The sequence below is a fragment of the Aulonocara stuartgranti genome (genome assembly GCF_965226115.1).
Source record: "Aulonocara stuartgranti genome assembly, chromosome: 17".
NCBI classification, from domain to species: domain Eukaryota; kingdom Metazoa; phylum Chordata; class Actinopteri; order Cichliformes; family Cichlidae; genus Aulonocara; species Aulonocara stuartgranti.
The window spans coordinates 28,665,081-28,683,175 of record NC_138953.1 but is presented as its reverse complement, the minus strand read 5'-3'; the positions used below and the strand labels follow the sequence as shown (position 1 = coordinate 28,683,175).

The 18,095-nt window shown below is 41.3% G+C and overlaps 1 protein-coding gene across 1 annotated transcript in view; it reads left to right on the top strand.

The window, feature by feature from the left end:
• sema3aa (sema domain, immunoglobulin domain (Ig), short basic domain, secreted, (semaphorin) 3Aa) overlaps positions 1-17,535 on the top strand; it is a 34,271-nt gene extending 16,736 nt beyond the window's left edge. Inside the window, exons 4-17 of the mRNA XM_082511818.1 lie at positions 2,850-2,969; positions 3,727-3,817; positions 3,910-4,029; positions 5,927-6,069; positions 6,576-6,690; positions 6,785-6,854; positions 9,207-9,351; positions 9,450-9,669; positions 11,103-11,194; positions 11,291-11,332; positions 11,574-11,731; positions 14,804-14,871; positions 14,968-15,116; positions 16,267-17,535. Coding sequence (XP_082367944.1) covers positions 2,850-2,969; positions 3,727-3,817; positions 3,910-4,029; positions 5,927-6,069; positions 6,576-6,690; positions 6,785-6,854; positions 9,207-9,351; positions 9,450-9,669; positions 11,103-11,194; positions 11,291-11,332; positions 11,574-11,731; positions 14,804-14,871; positions 14,968-15,116; positions 16,267-16,983 — 2,250 coding nt within the window. The 3' untranslated portion in view covers positions 16,984-17,535. The remainder of the gene's footprint in view (positions 1-2,849; positions 2,970-3,726; positions 3,818-3,909; positions 4,030-5,926; positions 6,070-6,575; positions 6,691-6,784; positions 6,855-9,206; positions 9,352-9,449; positions 9,670-11,102; positions 11,195-11,290; positions 11,333-11,573; positions 11,732-14,803; positions 14,872-14,967; positions 15,117-16,266) is intronic.
• Positions 17,536-18,095: the final 560 nt, after the last annotated feature.

Genomic DNA, 18,095 nt, shown 5'->3' with positions numbered 1-18,095 from the left:
AATTCCATCAATTTTGATAAGATCCGCAGCACCACTGGCTGAAATGCAGCTCCAAACCATGACAGAGCTTCCATCATGTTTTACAGATGGCCGTAGACACTCACTGTTGTTCCTCCCTCCTGACCTCCTCCTTGACGACTTGAGCCAAACATTTAAACTTCGCATTTATCGCTTAATAAACGCTGCTGCTTTTGTTTCCACTTCTTGAGAAGTATAGCATACCACAGTCTTTTCTCCATATTTGCCTTCCATAAGAATGGCTTCATGACAGCTACCCTTCCCCTCAAAGCATTCCTAATGATGTTTTGATGAACAGTAGATTGATCGACTGATGGGTCAGATGCATCATTCAGATCCTGTGTCAGGTCAGCTGGAGTTTTTCTCATTTCTCATTAAGCAAATGATTCCCAGATACTGCTGTAGGTAGTTTTTAGGCCTTAAACTTTTTTGATATCTTCAAATTATCCAAGAGCATATGAAGGGTGGCTCAAACCTTTTGCACAGTACTGTGGTCAGTATATGGTTTTGAACCTCATATTTTGAAGCTCATTAGCAGTTTGGCTAATGCCATGCTAGTTTGTTTGAAATTACCATATTTATCAGCTAACACTAGCAATCCCTGCTAATTAAGGCAATGTACCAGAAATACTAGAATTTAGCTCAGCAGAACTGGAGCCTCATCTTCTTGGATGGGCTGTACCTCACAGTAGGTCATATTATTGATAATTTCATGTTTCAACAGCATAGATATTCAGTACAGTTTGTTTTTCTACCTTATGCTGTAGCGTCTTTTTTCAGCTATCGTTACAACCATGAGAAAATCAATGAAGTAGCCTCCTGTAAAACCACAAACTCTATTTTTTTTTACACTTTTTACAATACAAACAAATGCATGGACAAGCTCATTTTTTTAACCTTCAAACAGACCTCCAGCTAACAACCTTGCTAAGCTATTTAACTCTCGGGGACAAAGATATGTGAGTGGTATTCATGCCTTTAAAAACAAAAAGTCAGTGGTTTTCCCAAAATGTCAAACTTTCTCTTCGTGCAGGTTACTGCTGAGGAGAAACAGTTAGAGCTAAAACAACAGTTTTTACCTTTTAGAATAATTACAGAAAATTCTGCTTTTTTTTGAGGGGGGGGGGGGGGGAGGCGGCTTTGCAGTGAGTGATCCCAGAGTTTATTTTGAGCAGCACTGGAAAATGTCAGCATCCATTTACGGCTCATATAAGAGACACCATCAAATCATCAAAGCGAAATGTCTGCGAGCTTGAAAAGACTGAACAGATACATGTGTTTTAGGGAGGGAAGAAGAAGGATAATTTGGCTGCCTGTGTGACGAGGGCTGTATTTGCAAATCCCTGAGCAAATGTGTACTTATTTGTTAGGTAGATATCCAGCATGTATTTATAATTAGGCAAACCCCAGCCTAATCTCTTAAACACATGTGGCCAAATCAGCTCCTCAAGGCTGCTAATAGGCCTCCTACATTAACCAATCCCGTTGATTAGCACTCTAATAAACAGTCTCACACCACTGGGACTTTCAACACGCACTGCAGCGCCAACCCAAATATCCTCAGTAAATTCAAACATATGGGTCGTTAAAGATCTGTGGTAGATTTGCCTGATTTTCCTTACAGGTGGGATTTCCTTAAAAGAGACTCAATTTCACACACCAACTGGAAAGTCCCTGTTTAAAATTAAATTCCAGCAAATCTTTGCTATATTATATTCTGCTTTCTATTAGTCTCTATTTTCAGTTTTTCTCTAATAAAAACGTCAAGTTTATTTTCACAAAGCATACCAGTTAATTTAAACTTTATGATATGAAGGTGGCAATTGGCAGAATGAGGTTACTGTTAACATATTGGATCTTTCATGAAGACCAAAGGTCACAAAGTTGCATGTGGCTGTATAATATCCTACCCTGGTAACATTACAGCATAAACAAAGATAGGTATCACATTAACAAAAATGTATTCAAAACAGTTTTCCAGCCTTATATCTCACGGTATCCTGTAAGCCACAGCCTTATAGCCAAAAACTTCACATTTCTGGCCAAAATTTAGGTCTGTTTTATGCTAGTTTTTATGATTGTTTAACTTTATTGTCATGTGAAATGTGGTGTAAAACTTTATGCATGCTGTACAAAACTCCACCAGCCTGTAACAAAATTTAACCTTATGCCTGCAGCATAACTGCAGCATATTATAACCTTAGGATATATAAAAGTTATAAATAATTCAGTCTTTTAAAGTAATAGTTTAGCCATGCAACAGTAACTATAAAGTTATGCACTTCACACATATTGACATATAAACATATTAATATGAAGACGAATTATTATAGTCAAGCGATCTTCATGCATGCTGTAAATATAATATTCATATAATAAAAATATATTCTCAGTAATTGCAAGTTAAAAAAGTATTTTTATTATATTTAGGATTTGTGAAAAATTGTTTGCTTGCCACACTCCAGTCTCCAAAATAAAGAAAGGTTCTTATTTTTTACTTTTTACGGTCATAAAAATGCTTAAATTTCTAGCAAACTGCTATTAGAAGAAATGCAAATTTTACGTCATAATTTGGTAAAAAGTATTTGCATTAATATATCAAAAAAAACAACTATTTACATTTGACGATTACCACTGAAACCTGTGTGAACTTCATCACTAGAACAAACTTTATATCACCAACACCAGCTTGTGTAAAATTGGATTATTCACTGGAAAATCATGTTTTTTCCACAGATAAACACAGTTTTTTCATTTGAATATGCCTGATCCGTATTAAGTTATTATAATAGCGGAGGCTTTATGTTCCTGTGTCTCATTTCTTTTTTTAGAAGGAGTGTTCTAACTTCATCCGTGTCCTTCAACCATACAACCAGACCCATCTGTACATCTGTGGCACAGGAGCCTTCCACCCCATCTGCGCTTATCTGGAAATGGGCAAGAAGGCAGAGGTAATTCATTCGGGGCTTTTATTGTAACCAAATGTTTTGGGGTTTTAATCAGTTATATATATGCAAAGGGTCATTTAAATCTTAAACTGACCATTCATTAAGAAGGCATGAAATGTGACAACAGCGCTATAGTAAATTCATGTGAGAGAAAGTCTGAGTATTGTCTGAAGTACAGCCGTGTTCATTCTCTCTGACGATTATCTTCTCATCAGTGTTGTCTTTTGTGCGAAGCAGTGGAAAAAAGCGGTCACTACATGGTTCAATTACAGCTGTCGAATATTTAACAGCCTTCCATCCTGCATTAAAGTTTAATCAGTCATCTTGAGAAACTTCTACAGGTTAATCAATGTAATAGCATGGATCCTGCCGTCCAGCAGTAGGGAGGGGTAGACCATAGAGGCATTCACTTCAGTTTAAAGTAGTGCTGACAGTCTGTAACTGATTGAATAAATTAAAAGCCACCAAAAACTCACTCGCTTTTCTTTAAAAGACTCAGAGGTCGTGTCTGTTTTTACTTAATTTTACTGCTTATATTCCCTTTTTTGGTGCATTTGGTAACCAAGGGCAGCAGTGTAATAAAACATTTCTTGTTTCTCCTGTGTGGAGGAAGTGTTTTTTTGCATCCCACTCCCCCAAAGTAGCGCGCTATAATGAGAATGTATGGTAACTTGAAACACGTGCTATAAATGTACCTTTAACCATGCTCGTTGTGGCTTTCACTGCCCTCATTTCGATCTTTGACCTTTTCCCACCGCAGGACAACATCTTCCGACTGGCCTCACAATTTGAGAACGGCCGCGGGAAAAGCCCCTACGACCCCAAAATGCTCTCAGCCTCACTTCTCCTTGGTAAGTTTGATGTGTGCTTTTATTACTTCCAGGGAGGACGCAGTCACTTCAGAGCTGGTCATGTGTTCCTAACTATCCTTTCTCGCTGGCAGATGGAGAGCTGTACTCGGGCACATCTGCTGACTTCATGGGAAGGGACTTTGCCATTTTCCGTACGCTGGGAGATCATCATCCAATCAGAACAGAGCAGCATGATTCAAGATGGCTGAATGGTAAAAAATAAAATAAAATAAAGAAGATGAGCTAAGAGTGAATTCTTTTGTTTCTCATGTTCAATTCAGCAGTTGAATTTTTCATCATGGTGTATTCTGCTGAACACTTCTCAATTATATTTATTCCTAGTAGCAACAGTTAAGTATAAACCACTTGAGACTGCAAAAACTAGATAACATGACTCAAAATACTTTGCTATTAAGGTAAAATTAGACCATTGTGGTCTCTATAGACCTCAACCTTTCCCTAAAAGCTGCATGGAAATCCCTGTCATTGGCCATTATTTGGAAAAGTATACCATTGAGCTTTTCAGCAGACTTTGAGACATTAAATTCTCTCGCAAGCCTCAAGTCTCCAATCATTTCCATTCATGTGCAGACATCAGATATCAGAGCCCATTCACAAAGTCAGTGGATTTGCCTGTGCTAGCAAGATTAGCGCTGCAGTGAGGGTTATTGACTGCTCAGTCTGTCTGGCTATCTTTCGGCACCGCAGAGGACTTAGGGAGCCACAAAAGGTCAGTTTGAACCTTTCCCTCAAGCTGTGCCATCCCCCCCCCCCCCCCCACCCCCACCCTCTTTCCCACAGAACTAATCCGCTCTTAGCTGTTTTCCTCCTGTAGTGGAGTCGAATTCCTCCCAGTCCCCCTCAACCGCCCACGTCCCCCTCCCCAGGCACCATCAAAAATCACAAACACTGGTCTCGCCAGTGCTGATTACTGTGACATATTAATAAAGAGCAGTATAAACCGAGGAAGTCATTGTTATAGCGTTAATCCTCATCGATCTTTCACCTTGTTCAAACAAATACGCTGGGGATTGTATCCATTCGGCTCGGCAGAATCCAGCGTCTTCTGCACAATGAGGGGATTGTAATTGCATGGATTACCGGGGTGGAGATATTCTATTGAGGCTTTATCAACAAGGTTATATGGTACTCAAATGTATCAAGAGAGAAACCAGGGAATGAATCCCTAATAGCAGCTGATTCTAAAAGGATTTGGGGTTAAACTGTAGTTTGGTAGTCCAGATTCATTTACGCATTCCTTCACATTTTAATGACCTCTTGCTTATATGGATGGTTGGATTTCCTTTGAATAAAACAGCTTTTTGTTTGGATTATAGGTAATCAGTGGTATGACTTCAGTGGTCAGCAGCTTGGTTTTGTTTTATCTGTGGTGTGCGCACACAAATTTATGGTGGTCTGCATATAAGGGCAAACATTCATGATGGAAGTATGAAGTGTGTGCGGGTTGGGGGTACACACAATTCACAGCAGAGGTCTCGCACCTGCGCAACCCTTATAAATCTGCCTCCCACTTTGGCCACATGCTCCTTTTTCACAGCTACTCTATATCTGAAACGCCCATGGAGGTGTAACATGGCACTGCTTGTTTCTCTCCGCTTAAACCCCCGAGCTTTTGGACGTAGGCTCACTGCGGCGACTTTTCCTCGATTCCTACGCCCCCTTTACGCCAAAAGATCCCAGCCCTAAGGCCTTGGCTCCTACGTTTAGCTTTGATTTCCTCTTGCGCTTAAAGTCAGGATAAATTTATTCAAGTGTTACCCGGGACAATCAGAGCCATGTGTGTTTGCGAGGATGTGGTCTAGAGACAGGGTTTATGTGGGATTTGGATTTGGAGCGCTCACTTGAGGTAAAGTCACATACTATAACACCATGGTGTAAAGTGACGGGCTGCTATTACCGAGCCGTGACTGGAGAATATCGTGGGGGGGGATTGGTTACAGAGGTGTAAAATAGGGGTGAAATGATTGTCACCGGGGCAGAGGTTGGATTGTAAAATTGTATTTGTGTGTCTGCTGGGGTGAGTTTATGAGTGTGAACAAAGTTTATGTGCTTTATTTGTTTATTTTTCCTCTATTTTCTTTCTTGTAGATCCCAGATTCGTAGGCATACACCTGATCCCTGAGAGTGACAACCCCGAAGATGACAAGATCTTCCTGTTTTTCAAAGAGAACGCCATGGACGGGGAGCACACTGGGAAAGCTACTATTGCCAGAATAGGACAACTGTGTAAGGTAACATCACACACAACCCCACAAAACTGTTATAACAGTGTGATGTGGTGTCAATACGATTCTGTTACACAAAAAAGTAGCATACTTCTTATAATGTGCCTTAGTTATCAGTTTATAAGCCCTTAAAAAGCCAGTTATTAACATGTACGTGTCCTAATGAGAAAATCAAAGTAATAATGAACAGCCAGAGTCATAGTTGCTGAAAAAAAGTTAACGATCATATGCCCATAGTTAACCTTTACCTTCCTTATAAATGCCTTATATAGTATAAGTTAGAGGTGGGAATCTTCAGACACAACGCCCCACAATACGATATTATCACAAAACTTCACACATGATACAATATAGAAGGAGACTGCAGTCCTATTTTTATTACTGCAATATGTTTTATAATCAGAAACTTAATACTTCTGTAACATTTTTAATAAATGTGATATTTGCAAGGACCTTACTAACAAAAGTGCATACGGAGGTTTGAGCTGACAGCACTTCAAATGTTGTTGCAGAATGACATGGGAGGTCACAGGAGCCTGGTCAACAAATGGACCACTTTTCTCAAAGCGCGGCTAATATGCGCGGTTCCTGGCGTCAATGGCATTGACACACATTTCGACGAACTGCGTAAGTGCGTTTTTATTTTATTTATTTGTGTCTTTGTTCGATGTGACCTCACCTCAGAGCTTCACCTTCACACATTATTCTTCTCGCTGTTTAGAGGACGTGTTTCTCATGAGCTCCAAGGACCCAAAGAATCCAGTTATCTACGCCGTATTCACCACATCCAGGTACAGTCTTTTGCCCTTGACCTCCAAAGTGAGCATGCAAGGGTTTCAAATGTTCAAACTGCGTGACAGATGCTGTTAGTATCAGAATTGTTTTGTTGATGTGTTGCTAAGAGATCAGAAAGACTCGATTATTTCAACGGTCAGCCTTCCTGTATAGGTTTCATCCTCTGCATTTGAAAAACACGCGCCGCGTATTTCTTTTCAAGAAGCCTTTCTTTTCTCCTCCTTTATCCTGCCCCTTTATCTGTAATTTCCTAACCATTTTAAATGGCACGGCACGATGCAAGCGACCAAGTGCGCCTCTGTCAAATTCCCAGACGGCGCTCTCGTAATCCACTTACAGGTGTCTCATGGATGCTTTTCTCTCCGAGGGTAGCCCTCCCCTCGTCTCAGATTTGGAGATTGCTTTTATCCGATTCCCCAATTCCTCACTACCTGTCCTGTTTTTCACTGAAACCTTGGCAGGCTTGTAGGAAAATCAGATTATGGAGCAGGAGGGAGCGAGAGAAACATGATATTCACTTAACAGAAATCCACGGGGGGTTTTTGTTGTTGTTGTTTTTTTTCCTCCCACCCCCCTCGGCCACCGCCCCAGCTTCGAATGGGGTTTTCAGAAGCCGGGTGTGTCTCTACTGAAGCATGGGGAGAGGTGAAGGCATGGGGCAGGGCAGATAAGTGAGTTGAAATGGCACAGATGGTGGCACTTATCGTGATGATGAAGATGATGAATGTGATGTGATGTGTGTGTGTGTGTGTGTGTGTGTGTGTGTGTGTGTGTGTGTGTGTGTGTGTGTGTGTGTCCGGTACTGTTTCTGCACTGCTTCATCAATCACTGCTAATGATAAGACGAGCTGAATAGAGGAGCGGTGCAGGCTAACGCATGGTGACAGGCGCCTTGCTTTACCAGACCTGTTTGGCTTTTCACTGCTTTCAGGGATGTATTAAAACCCAGAGGTTGGTGGGCGCTGGTGGGCGTACACCCACGTATCCACGTCTGCCCACACACGCACGCACACACACGCGTACACTTTAAAATTCAATTATGGGGCATTGAGGAATTAGAGTGGTTTAATTGGTTTTCTAAGTGGCCGGTTTTCAGAGATGAATAGAGCAGAGATTCAGAGGGACCGGCTTTTAATATCACTGCTTAATGAGGCACAAAGAAGCTGCCACTGACAGATCAGTGTCTGATTGTGTACCTCTGTGTGTGTGTGTGTGTGTGTGTGTGTGTGTGTGCATTCTAGGGGTGAATTTGCATGCCTCTTTCTGTGTGTCTGTGTGTATCTGCACAAACACATTTTCACCCTTCTTCATAAGCACAGATATTGGAGCGTCTTTTTTTTGCCCCTGGAGTTAATTGAATTTCTCTGTAATTAACATTTTCAAATGCTAATCCATTCATCTTCCATGCTTTGTGGAGTACTGTCGGCTGTGTGTTTGCCAGCCACATCCCTAATTAGGCTGATACAACTTCCCATTGCAGTCAGCAAGACAAAGGACATCTCGAATCATTTTGAAGCATTCGGTTCCTGCAAGTGAAGGAGATTTGCTGTCCAAAAGAAAATCTGTAATTGTAAAATGTGACACCTGGAAAGTAAATGAATGATTATTTGGGGGGCATTTATCCTCATAAAGTAAATAATTCTAAATCTATAAAACTGTGAAATAGATGAATAGATATGACGGAAGGTTTATAGACTTCACGCTCTCCAAAGACTGCAAGCATCGTGCTTATTCTGTCATAATCTCCACAAGAATATTTAATAACTCTTGTGGAGTATGCATGTTGGAATATTCATGTGAAACTCCCCGATTCTCCCATTTAATGACTCACGACTCAAACTGCTGTCTTCTGGATGACCCGCGAAAGAGCTTAAATTGAAAAAATAAAATCCACATCACTTCCCTTTTTTTTTAGCATGATTGATCGACCTTGCCTGCTTTCCTTGTGAAAGCAAAATCCACCCATCTGGCTCAAGCAAATGCTCACAAAATATTGGAGGGGATTTCAAATATGCTCTGAACCAGGTCTCCTGGTTTGTTGGTGGTGTGCCCAAATTCCTGTCTGTTCTCAAGAGGCTGGAAGCAATCAGAGAGAAGTTCCAATCTGTCATTGCTGTACTCAAGTAATGACAACTTTGCTCCGCTCTGTCTTTGTGCGATGATGGGTCATTTTGTTGTCTTTCTTCAGTTTTTAACAAGCTCCTAATCCCTGTCTTGTGACCGATCATTTATGAATCCCCTTTGTTTGTCTCTGTCATCTCTTTTATTTCACCACCCTCTTGCTTCCTACCCCTCTTGATCCTTAAACTCACCCCTTCTGGATTTATTTCTTTTTCTCTCCTTCCACAGTAACATATTTAAAGGCTCAGCGGTGTGTATGTACAACATGGCAGACATCAGGAGGGTTTTCCTGGGTCCCTATGCCCACAGAGATGGACCCAACTACCAGTGGGTGCCCTTCCAAGGGAGGGTGCCCTACCCTCGCCCTGGAACTGTAAGGCAATTTAGCAAAAATGTTGTAAATTTTTAAGTAATAATGAGACATTATAAGACGATATTAGAAGAAACAAACATATCACGTCTTGATCTCAGTGCCCCAGCAAGACATTTGGAGGTTTCGATTCTACGAAGGACCTTCCGGATGATGTCATCACCTTCGCCAGGGGTCACCCTGCCATGTACAACCCGGTGCACCCAATAGGGGGACGACCCATAATGGTACGCACAGACGTGGACTACCAGTTTACCCAGCTGGTGGTGGACAAAGTGGAGGCAGAGGATGGGCAATATGATGTCATGTTCATTGGCACAGGTATGCAACAGATGACACTGCAATAAATATACTGCTTCTATATGTTTATTTCAGGGTGGTCCGCCATAGGTACTTTTGGCATATACTGCAAACAAAATCTGTTCAAATAAAATCCAGTGTATTGTTTTAAAATTAAAGACATTTTTAACCACAGATAGATTTTTACAGATATTTCCACTCAAAAACAGACACTGAAAATTACAATAATATTTTTCTTTTTTTTTAACTGACTTTTAATTAATTTTTCAATTTTATTTTTATTTACAGTGTACTGGCATCAGTATCTAATACTCTTAAAAAGCTTGATCTCACTAACAAATGTCTATGTTGAAATAGGGGGAGCTTGGGTGAAGATGGGTTTCAAAGCAGCTTGCAGAATCCAAATTTCACTTTTTGAGATTGCAACCCGAGTGTGTAAAAGGATATCATCATGAGCCATCACATGGCATTAGTATCAGTTGATGTACCAGTTGATTCCAATTAACTTCTTGGCCTGAACCACTGAGCTCAATTTGTTTTTAATTAAAATGGGATTAAAATAATCAGAAATTTGGGGAAAGACAACTAACGACTAACAGGACCGTTAGTCATAAATTATTAGGGATTTTTAATGGAATATCTGTCTAGGCACACAAAGACCCCTCCTGTGTTCCAGTGGTTCTTTGTGGTACTTAATTCCAGTTTATCAACTTTATAAAGCTGACTGATCGGTGGGAAACCCCTTTCTCAGTGATGTTAGCACATCTGAAAACTGTTGTACTGATTAAAGGAGCAAAATGTTTGGATAGTTGAGCATCTGGATTATTGTAATGGACAAAGAAAAGACATTTCTTTGAAACTCACAGAGTATCATTGTTCCAGGAAATAAGAATAGAGAGAGAAGTGGGAGGCCTCTTTGTGCACATCTGAGAAAGAGCACATCAGAATCTATAGTTTGACAAACAGATGCCTCGCAGTGCCTTTACCTGGCTGCTTCATTAAATGGCAACTGAAAAACACCAGTCTCAGTGTCAACAATGAAGAGAGTCCTGGATGCTGGCTTTTCTCTGCAGAGTTATAAAGAACAAGCTGTGTTTTAGACTGGGCAATAAAATAGAAAGATTAGGATGAGTAAAAGAACACGGACGTTGAACAGAGAAAGACTGGAAAAAAAACCAAACAGAAAGAAAAGTGACTGAACAAAGGAAAATATGCTGGAAAGCTTAATGCACTTGTCCAGCATGTCGAAGATTCCAGAGAATCTATTTTAATCATTTTTAATTTTTTGATCTATTTCCATGTTTCTTCTTGCACTTAACATGTATTTTGAAGAAGGCACACACACGTATTTCTAATCTATTACTTAAACCGTACATACATGCACCACGGATGTTAATCTATGACCAGCACAGGCCTGCATGTACACTAACTGTATGCTGTCTTTTGCATTTCAGATACAGGAACAGTGCTGAAGGTGGTTACGATCCCCAGAGAAAGCTGGCATGACCTCGAGGAAGTTGTATTGGAAGAGATGACTGTCTTTAGGGTATGACGTTTTGTAATTGCGTGCTAATAGCCTTCCTATAAAAACACATATTGTCCGTAGAAGTGGTGTTAAATGGGGTTTATTTGCTTTGTACAGGAGCCTACTCCCATCACTGCTATGGAGCTGTCCACCAAGCAGGTAAAAACTTGCTTTCTCACTTTGTAATTAATCCAAAAGCTGTTGACAAGGGTAAAGGTCCACGTGAAACAAAAAAGCGAGAAATTCTCGGTCTTTAAACATACACTGTTACCCATAAGCAAAGAATGTGCCCACTGAGAACTAAACCCACAAGCACCTTCTTTTTTGCAAGAACCCTTCCAACTGAGGCGCACAGGAACATTTAATTTTTACATCCTTGCTCTCTCTCTGACTCCCACAGCAACAGCTGTACCTTGGCTCAGCCCTGGGTGTATCACAGATGTCTTTACACCGTTGCGAAGTGTATGGGAAAGCTTGCGCTGAGTGCTGCCTGGCCAGAGACCCTTACTGCGCCTGGGACGGTGCTGAGTGCTCGAGATACTTTCCTACTGCCAAGAGGTAGGAGCCGGCAATCGCTAAACACCCTTCTTTAACCTTTATGTATCCTCGGAGGGTTTGCTGAGCATGCACGCTGCTTTTCAACAACATCCTGTATTAATGTCGTCACATGCAGTCACACCTGGGACTTATCAGTACACCTGCATTCTGCTGTTTTGGTTGGCTTTAAAACAATTGGTTTTAAATGTTATGCTCAAGGGCATCCTGATGTGCAGCCTCATTTCTCTAGCGTCAGACCTCCACTGGCTTATTAGTAAGTGTGGCGACTCCCAAAAAACAGACACAGATAGCCATTGTATGCCAAAACTTCTAAACATGGAAGTAATCTGAATATTACACCAGCACGAAATTGAGTCATTAAACACACATACGCACTAATTATGCGTTCCAAGAAAGTACAATCCAGCAACTTAGCCAGTAACAGTTGTTCTGAGTTGTGCTTCAATCATCCTACCAACCAAGACGCATTAAGAAATATGCACAAATATCCAAAGACAAGCAAACACACAATAAATTATAGCCACCAGGAGCTGCCTGACCACTTCACCCTTCAGCCAGGAGGAACATACACTCCCTCAAATTACCCTCTGTTGTACCCAGCAGGATTAAGCTGACCACTACACCACTACTACCCTCCCATACACACACATGGCGCGACACCCCCACGTTGTCTCATTCATCTAGAACTTCTCACACCAACAGAAGTAGGCCAGTGGGTATACTCCAGCTTGGCAAGATTACAGACGAGGTGGCACACCCCATGTTTAAAGTGGGGACAGGCTTCTCTCAGCTCTCCACTGCACTGCAAATATTTTCGCTACCAGAATGAGAACCAGACACCCAACCTTGCACGTGCTCAGATGGCCAAAAAAGACAGGAATGTTAGCCCAGGAAATGTACAGACGAGGGACACGTGTGAAAAAAGTGGGATGTAAGTGGTCATAATTTTGTGTGGAGAATTCACACAAACACTACCTTGGTTCTTTCTCTTCTTTCCAGCCCTTGCCTCATGTTTGGCTCGCACCCAATTTGAATTTTGCAGCCGCCATCAGCGTTTTTTGAACCATGACAACTAGGAACTAGGGAGCCATTCACAGCTAGTCAGTAAAGCCAGACTTTGAAAACGCCTTGCCATCGCATTAAAAAGCCAAATCACACAGTAGACTTTTTCATATGGAGAGGACAAAGACTGGGCCTGCTTTTACAAGGCGTTTCAAGGGCAAAACAATGCTGTATGTGTTTCATAATAACGGCTCATCGGAAGGCAATGAAGCGCACTGTTTCACTGCTCAGCAGGTTTATGTTTCTTACATTCTGCTGTTTTGTTTTTTCATCCATGTGATTTAACAGTGGAGTTAAAGGTTGAGTTAGTGCCTGTTTTCTTGGGAATTGGGTAAACATTGCCCCCAAGTGGTGAGAATAAAAAAGTACATAAGAAATAACTTGTCATGTACAGCAATGATTCCCAACCAGGTTACAAATATACCACTGGATACTTGCAAAGCTAATCTTAGATAAGTTAAGTAAAAGTATAATTTACTAAGTAGTAGCAGCCAAAAGAAATTCATAGAAGATATAAATAAAAAAGCAATGGAAACAAAGTGAATAAACGGTTAAGATCTCTCACTTACTGTAAAACAGTTGAACAGTTTTTACCTGATAGCATGGGTAATGATTTTCAATAAAATTTTATTTATATAGCCCCAAATAACAACAACAGTGGCCTCAATGTGCTTTATATTGTAAGGTAATAACCCTGCAATAAAGAAAACTGAGAAATTAAACAGAAATCTAATGACATGGGTCAACAAATGAAACAGTTGCAACACATTCAGTAACTAAAAAGATGTTTTTGTTGGGGTTTTTTTGCTAAATGTACAACTAACTATTAGCTAATGTTGTATGTTAAAGGCTAAATAGCATTTGGATAAAAAGTGATTTGTTGAATTTGTTAGCTAACAGTGTCGGCTAACTCTTAGCTAAACGTTATGGAGAAGCAGGTCAAATCTGTTCACTGTTTGTGTAATTATATAGCTATGAAATCAAGTATTAGCTTACAGCAATGGAATTGGAAGCTAATAGTTACATGTGGTTAAAAGAGTTAACTGACAGTAATTGAAACATTTTAGGATTGTCCAGATCCACTTTAATTAGTACAGTTAAACTCATTTATGTACAAAAAAGAGTTGGGTTCCACATAATTCCACAATCTTCCAGCAAATTCACCCCAAGGTCAGACCTCGCAAGGCTCAGATAAACTGTAAAAACTTTAAGGGCAACATCTCCAACCCTAACATTTAGCATGCCAACTGAGAGTAAAGATGATAACAGTACAATTGAAAAAGGACTCAAATATGTATGCCTTGTGTGGTGTGATCACCTGGAGAAAGTTTCTTCACTCTAAAAAGAACATGACAGCATAGCTTAGGTTTGCAAAATTGCATGTGAACAAACCACTAGACTTCTGGAATTGGCCATAATGCACAGTACCATGTTTGGAGAAAACCAAACACAGCATATCAGTGCAAACACCATAAACCAACAGCCAGCACGGTGGTGGGGTATTAATTTGGGTTTGCTATACAGCCCCAGGACTTAAGCAGCTTGCAGTCACTGAGTCCCCCATGAACTCCTCTGTGTACTAAGGTATGCTAACGTGCGGTCATCTGTCCGACAGCTGAAGCTTGGCCGAGACAAGATCACCCAACAGGTCAATGACTCCAAGCATAGCAACAAATCTGTAACAGAATGGGTGAAAAAGAAAAGAGAAAAGTGTTGCAGTGATTCAGTCTAAGTCCAGCCCTCAACCTGATTGAAATTGATCTCAAGAGAGCTGGACCTAAATGAATGCTAACAAATCTGAATGAACTGCAACAGTGCTGTAAAGAAGAGTGGGCCAAAATTCCTCCACAATGATGTGACAGACTGATGAAGTCATACAGAAAACTAGTTATTGCTGCTAAAGGTAGTGCTGCAAGCTACTGAATCATGCAGTTTACTTAGTTTTCCACAGGTCCTCATAGCTGTCTGTTTCCACCACTTCCATTCAGTTTCACTGTCGTTTTTTCACAGGCGAACCAGACGGCAAGACATCAGAAATGGAGATCCTCTTTCCCAGTGTTCAGACCTTCAGCATCACGGTACCTTAATAATTTCATACAAGCACATACACACTGTCTCCTCCTCATGCCATTTGCGTCTCATTAGTCTGTCTGCATGTGCTTTGCATTGAGCAGATGACATGGATGGCTTAGGGGACAGCGTGGAGGACAGGAGTGTGTTTGGTGTGGAGAACAGCAGTATGTTTCTAGAGTGCAGCCCCAAGTCTCAAAGAGCGCTCATCTACTGGCAACTGCAGAAGCCCAACGACGAGCGCAAGCTTGAGGTGTGTATGCCTAAGATGACTTGCTAATATACTGCTAGATGATTATAAAATATATTACACATAGTTAGATTTCTTCAGACAAAATATCTCCATCCAGGGCTCCACCTTTCCTGCTCCATCATGTAGTGACTTATGACACTTCTAATCTTTAACCTCAGAGACCCAAAAGGGTGAAAACCACTGGGTGTGGGTGTTTAGATTAACTTTTGTACTGCGGCTGTATTTTTATAGCTGGCCTTTCTAGGCGTGGTATTTTAGGTACCAATAAGCAAAGAGAAATACGATACAAAAAAGTCCAGCTGTGTAATAGATCCACAAGTCAGAGGGTGTATTAAATGTGAAACACAGCCGTTAATAATTTTATATGGAAGGATATTACTGTTTCAGCAAAAAATAGTGTTCAGCTAAGAAATTAACCTAATAAGAATTTGCTGTGCCCACCCACACTTGCTGCATGATTTGCTGCTAAGTTTAAGCCAGCTTCTACTTTTTCTGGACAACATCACTCTGTGCTGACAGCCCAGGTGATTGATGTAGCTGCAGTTTTTCCAGTGTGAAGCAGCGTTAGCTTGAAAGGAACCTTTGGAGTTTGCTTCAATCTTTCTTACCAATACTCATGTATTCAGTGAGACCTGAAACAAGGCATTTCCTTTGAACCCTTGTTCATTGTTCTTCTTCTTTCCTGACCAAATTTGACATTATAATGTAAAACGTGTTTTCTTTTTCTGATGTGACTTTCCTCGGTTAAGTGATACCAGCTGTAGAGATATATCCCTTCCCCTGAATGTAAGGGGGGTAAATGGCAGTATCTCCTTCCAGAAATCCTGATCTGATTATTAGAAATTGGTTTGGGGGTGTAATTTAATAGAAGGAATATTGTATAGTTCTGTCACAAAACTTCTCACATCAAACTTTATGGATTTTTCTGAGTAACTGGGTCATGATTTCTGGAAAGAGTTTTTCTAATGGGTTATTTTTGGGTAGTTTTGAGCAGTGCAAGACAAGTGTGAATTAATTGAGTCAGACATCTCTGATATAGATTATCGAATATGTACGTTTAAAAACTCTGGTTCATTCTCATGTTCCATCTTTATTTTTTTCAGTATTTTCACCCATTGTGTTCTTTGTCTTCCTCTTTGTTTCATTTCAGATAAAGCTAGATGACCGAGTGCTGCGTACAGACCAAGGTCTGCTGATACGCAGCCTCACTCAGTTTGACACCGGGGTCTACCATTGCCAGGCTGTGGAACACGGCTTTATCCAGCCTCTTCTACGCCTCAACCTCCAGGTCATCCCCACCCAGAGATTGGGTGACATCCTGCCTGGAATTCCTGGCGCGGGAGGTGGCGCAGGTCACTCGGCCAAGCACAGGATGTGGTACCGAGATTTCCTGTCTCTCTTGGACCACCCAGAGCTAAACAGCGTGGAGGAGTTTTGTGACAGAGTGTGGAAGAAAGAGCGCAAACAGAAGAGGGTGAAGACACCTAACGGCAACAGTCAGGGCAAGCCTGACAGCGCAGGCGGGTCCAACTCTGCATTACAGCCTAGAGCTTTAGCCCCCACTGCTCAGAAACAGCAAGCCAGTCCACCTCTCAGTCGGCCATGGCATCAGGCTGGAGCTCTAACAGTAGAAGAGCCAACACTCAGTCAGAATACCCAAAAGGGTATATTGAGCAGTGAGGCACCTAAGAACAACCAGAAAACCCAAAATGGCCAGAAGGGGCAGGCCAGGCTAGCTGGTTCTCAGCTCGCAGGGGGATCTCGGGCGAGCAGCCAACATGCAACCAAGTGGAGACGGATGCAGGAAAATAAGAAGGGACGCAACAGGAGGACCCATGAGCTTCAAAGACCTCCACGCAGCGTTTGAAAAAAAAGAAAAGAAAAAAAAAGGACACATTATACCAGACCGACACACATGCAAGCACAAACCCACGCATCCACACAAAAACACACAAATACGTTCTATAGATGCAATGTGTGATTCAGTGACCTCTCCATAACAGCAGAAAAAGCAAAACATCTGAAACACTTTTTAGGTAGAAACATGAACTCCACACATGTAACGTCAGTGAAGCTCTCATTCAGACACAAAAGCACACAACCTGTGAAAAGGACAAAGATGAGAAGAGGACTGAAAAACTGGAATGCATACTGTAAATGTGTGAGGATATGCTGGTTGCCTGGGATACTGGCTGGCAGACACTTCAACCTCCTGTACATAAGCTACTAAAATAAGACCGGGACAAAAAAAATGTTTAGTGAGGTGTTTGTTGGTAAGCAAATGGACATAGCATGCTGGGAGGACAGCCGTGGAGACGTTGAAAGAAGCGGGAATTCAGTGCGAGCCGCTGGCCCGTTTGACCTGAGCATAGAACTGCTAAAAGAAAAGGATTCAAAACTCTTATTTTGAAGAACTGCTTGAGAGGAGAATAGAACCTCTCATGTCGTCTTTCAATTCAAGACGAGCAGCACGCTCACAGGAGGGCACAGAGGGGCTGCGGTTCGCCTCGACATGTGCACAGATGGCACCGGTGTTTTTCGCAGGACAGAAGCATTATTAGATGGAGAAATGAAAAAAACACTGCAAAGTCATGCAACTGTGCAAAAGTGCTTCATCATAACCCTCTCCAACTGAGGCTCGGAAAGCATCGTGCATGTTGTTGTTATGTTTTAATAATAAGCTAATTATTTTAAGAGGCTCTTTTTTTTTACACCCTTCCTAAAAAGCAAAAAGTTACTACTTTTTTTAAAATTTGCTTTCCTTTCGAAACCAGTGCTTCTACTTTTGGGGGGCAAAAATTGCAGGCGACATAGTAGTCTTCAGCGTGCGTAACCCCTTCTGCTCCCAAGGATTCTGTGTATAAGTTATTTTGTTGTTGCTTTTTCTGGGATTTATAGGGCACAAATCCCAGTTGTCCGCTATGCTAAAAGCCCAGTCTGAAACAAGACTGCCAGTTGTTTGTGTACATATATACGACA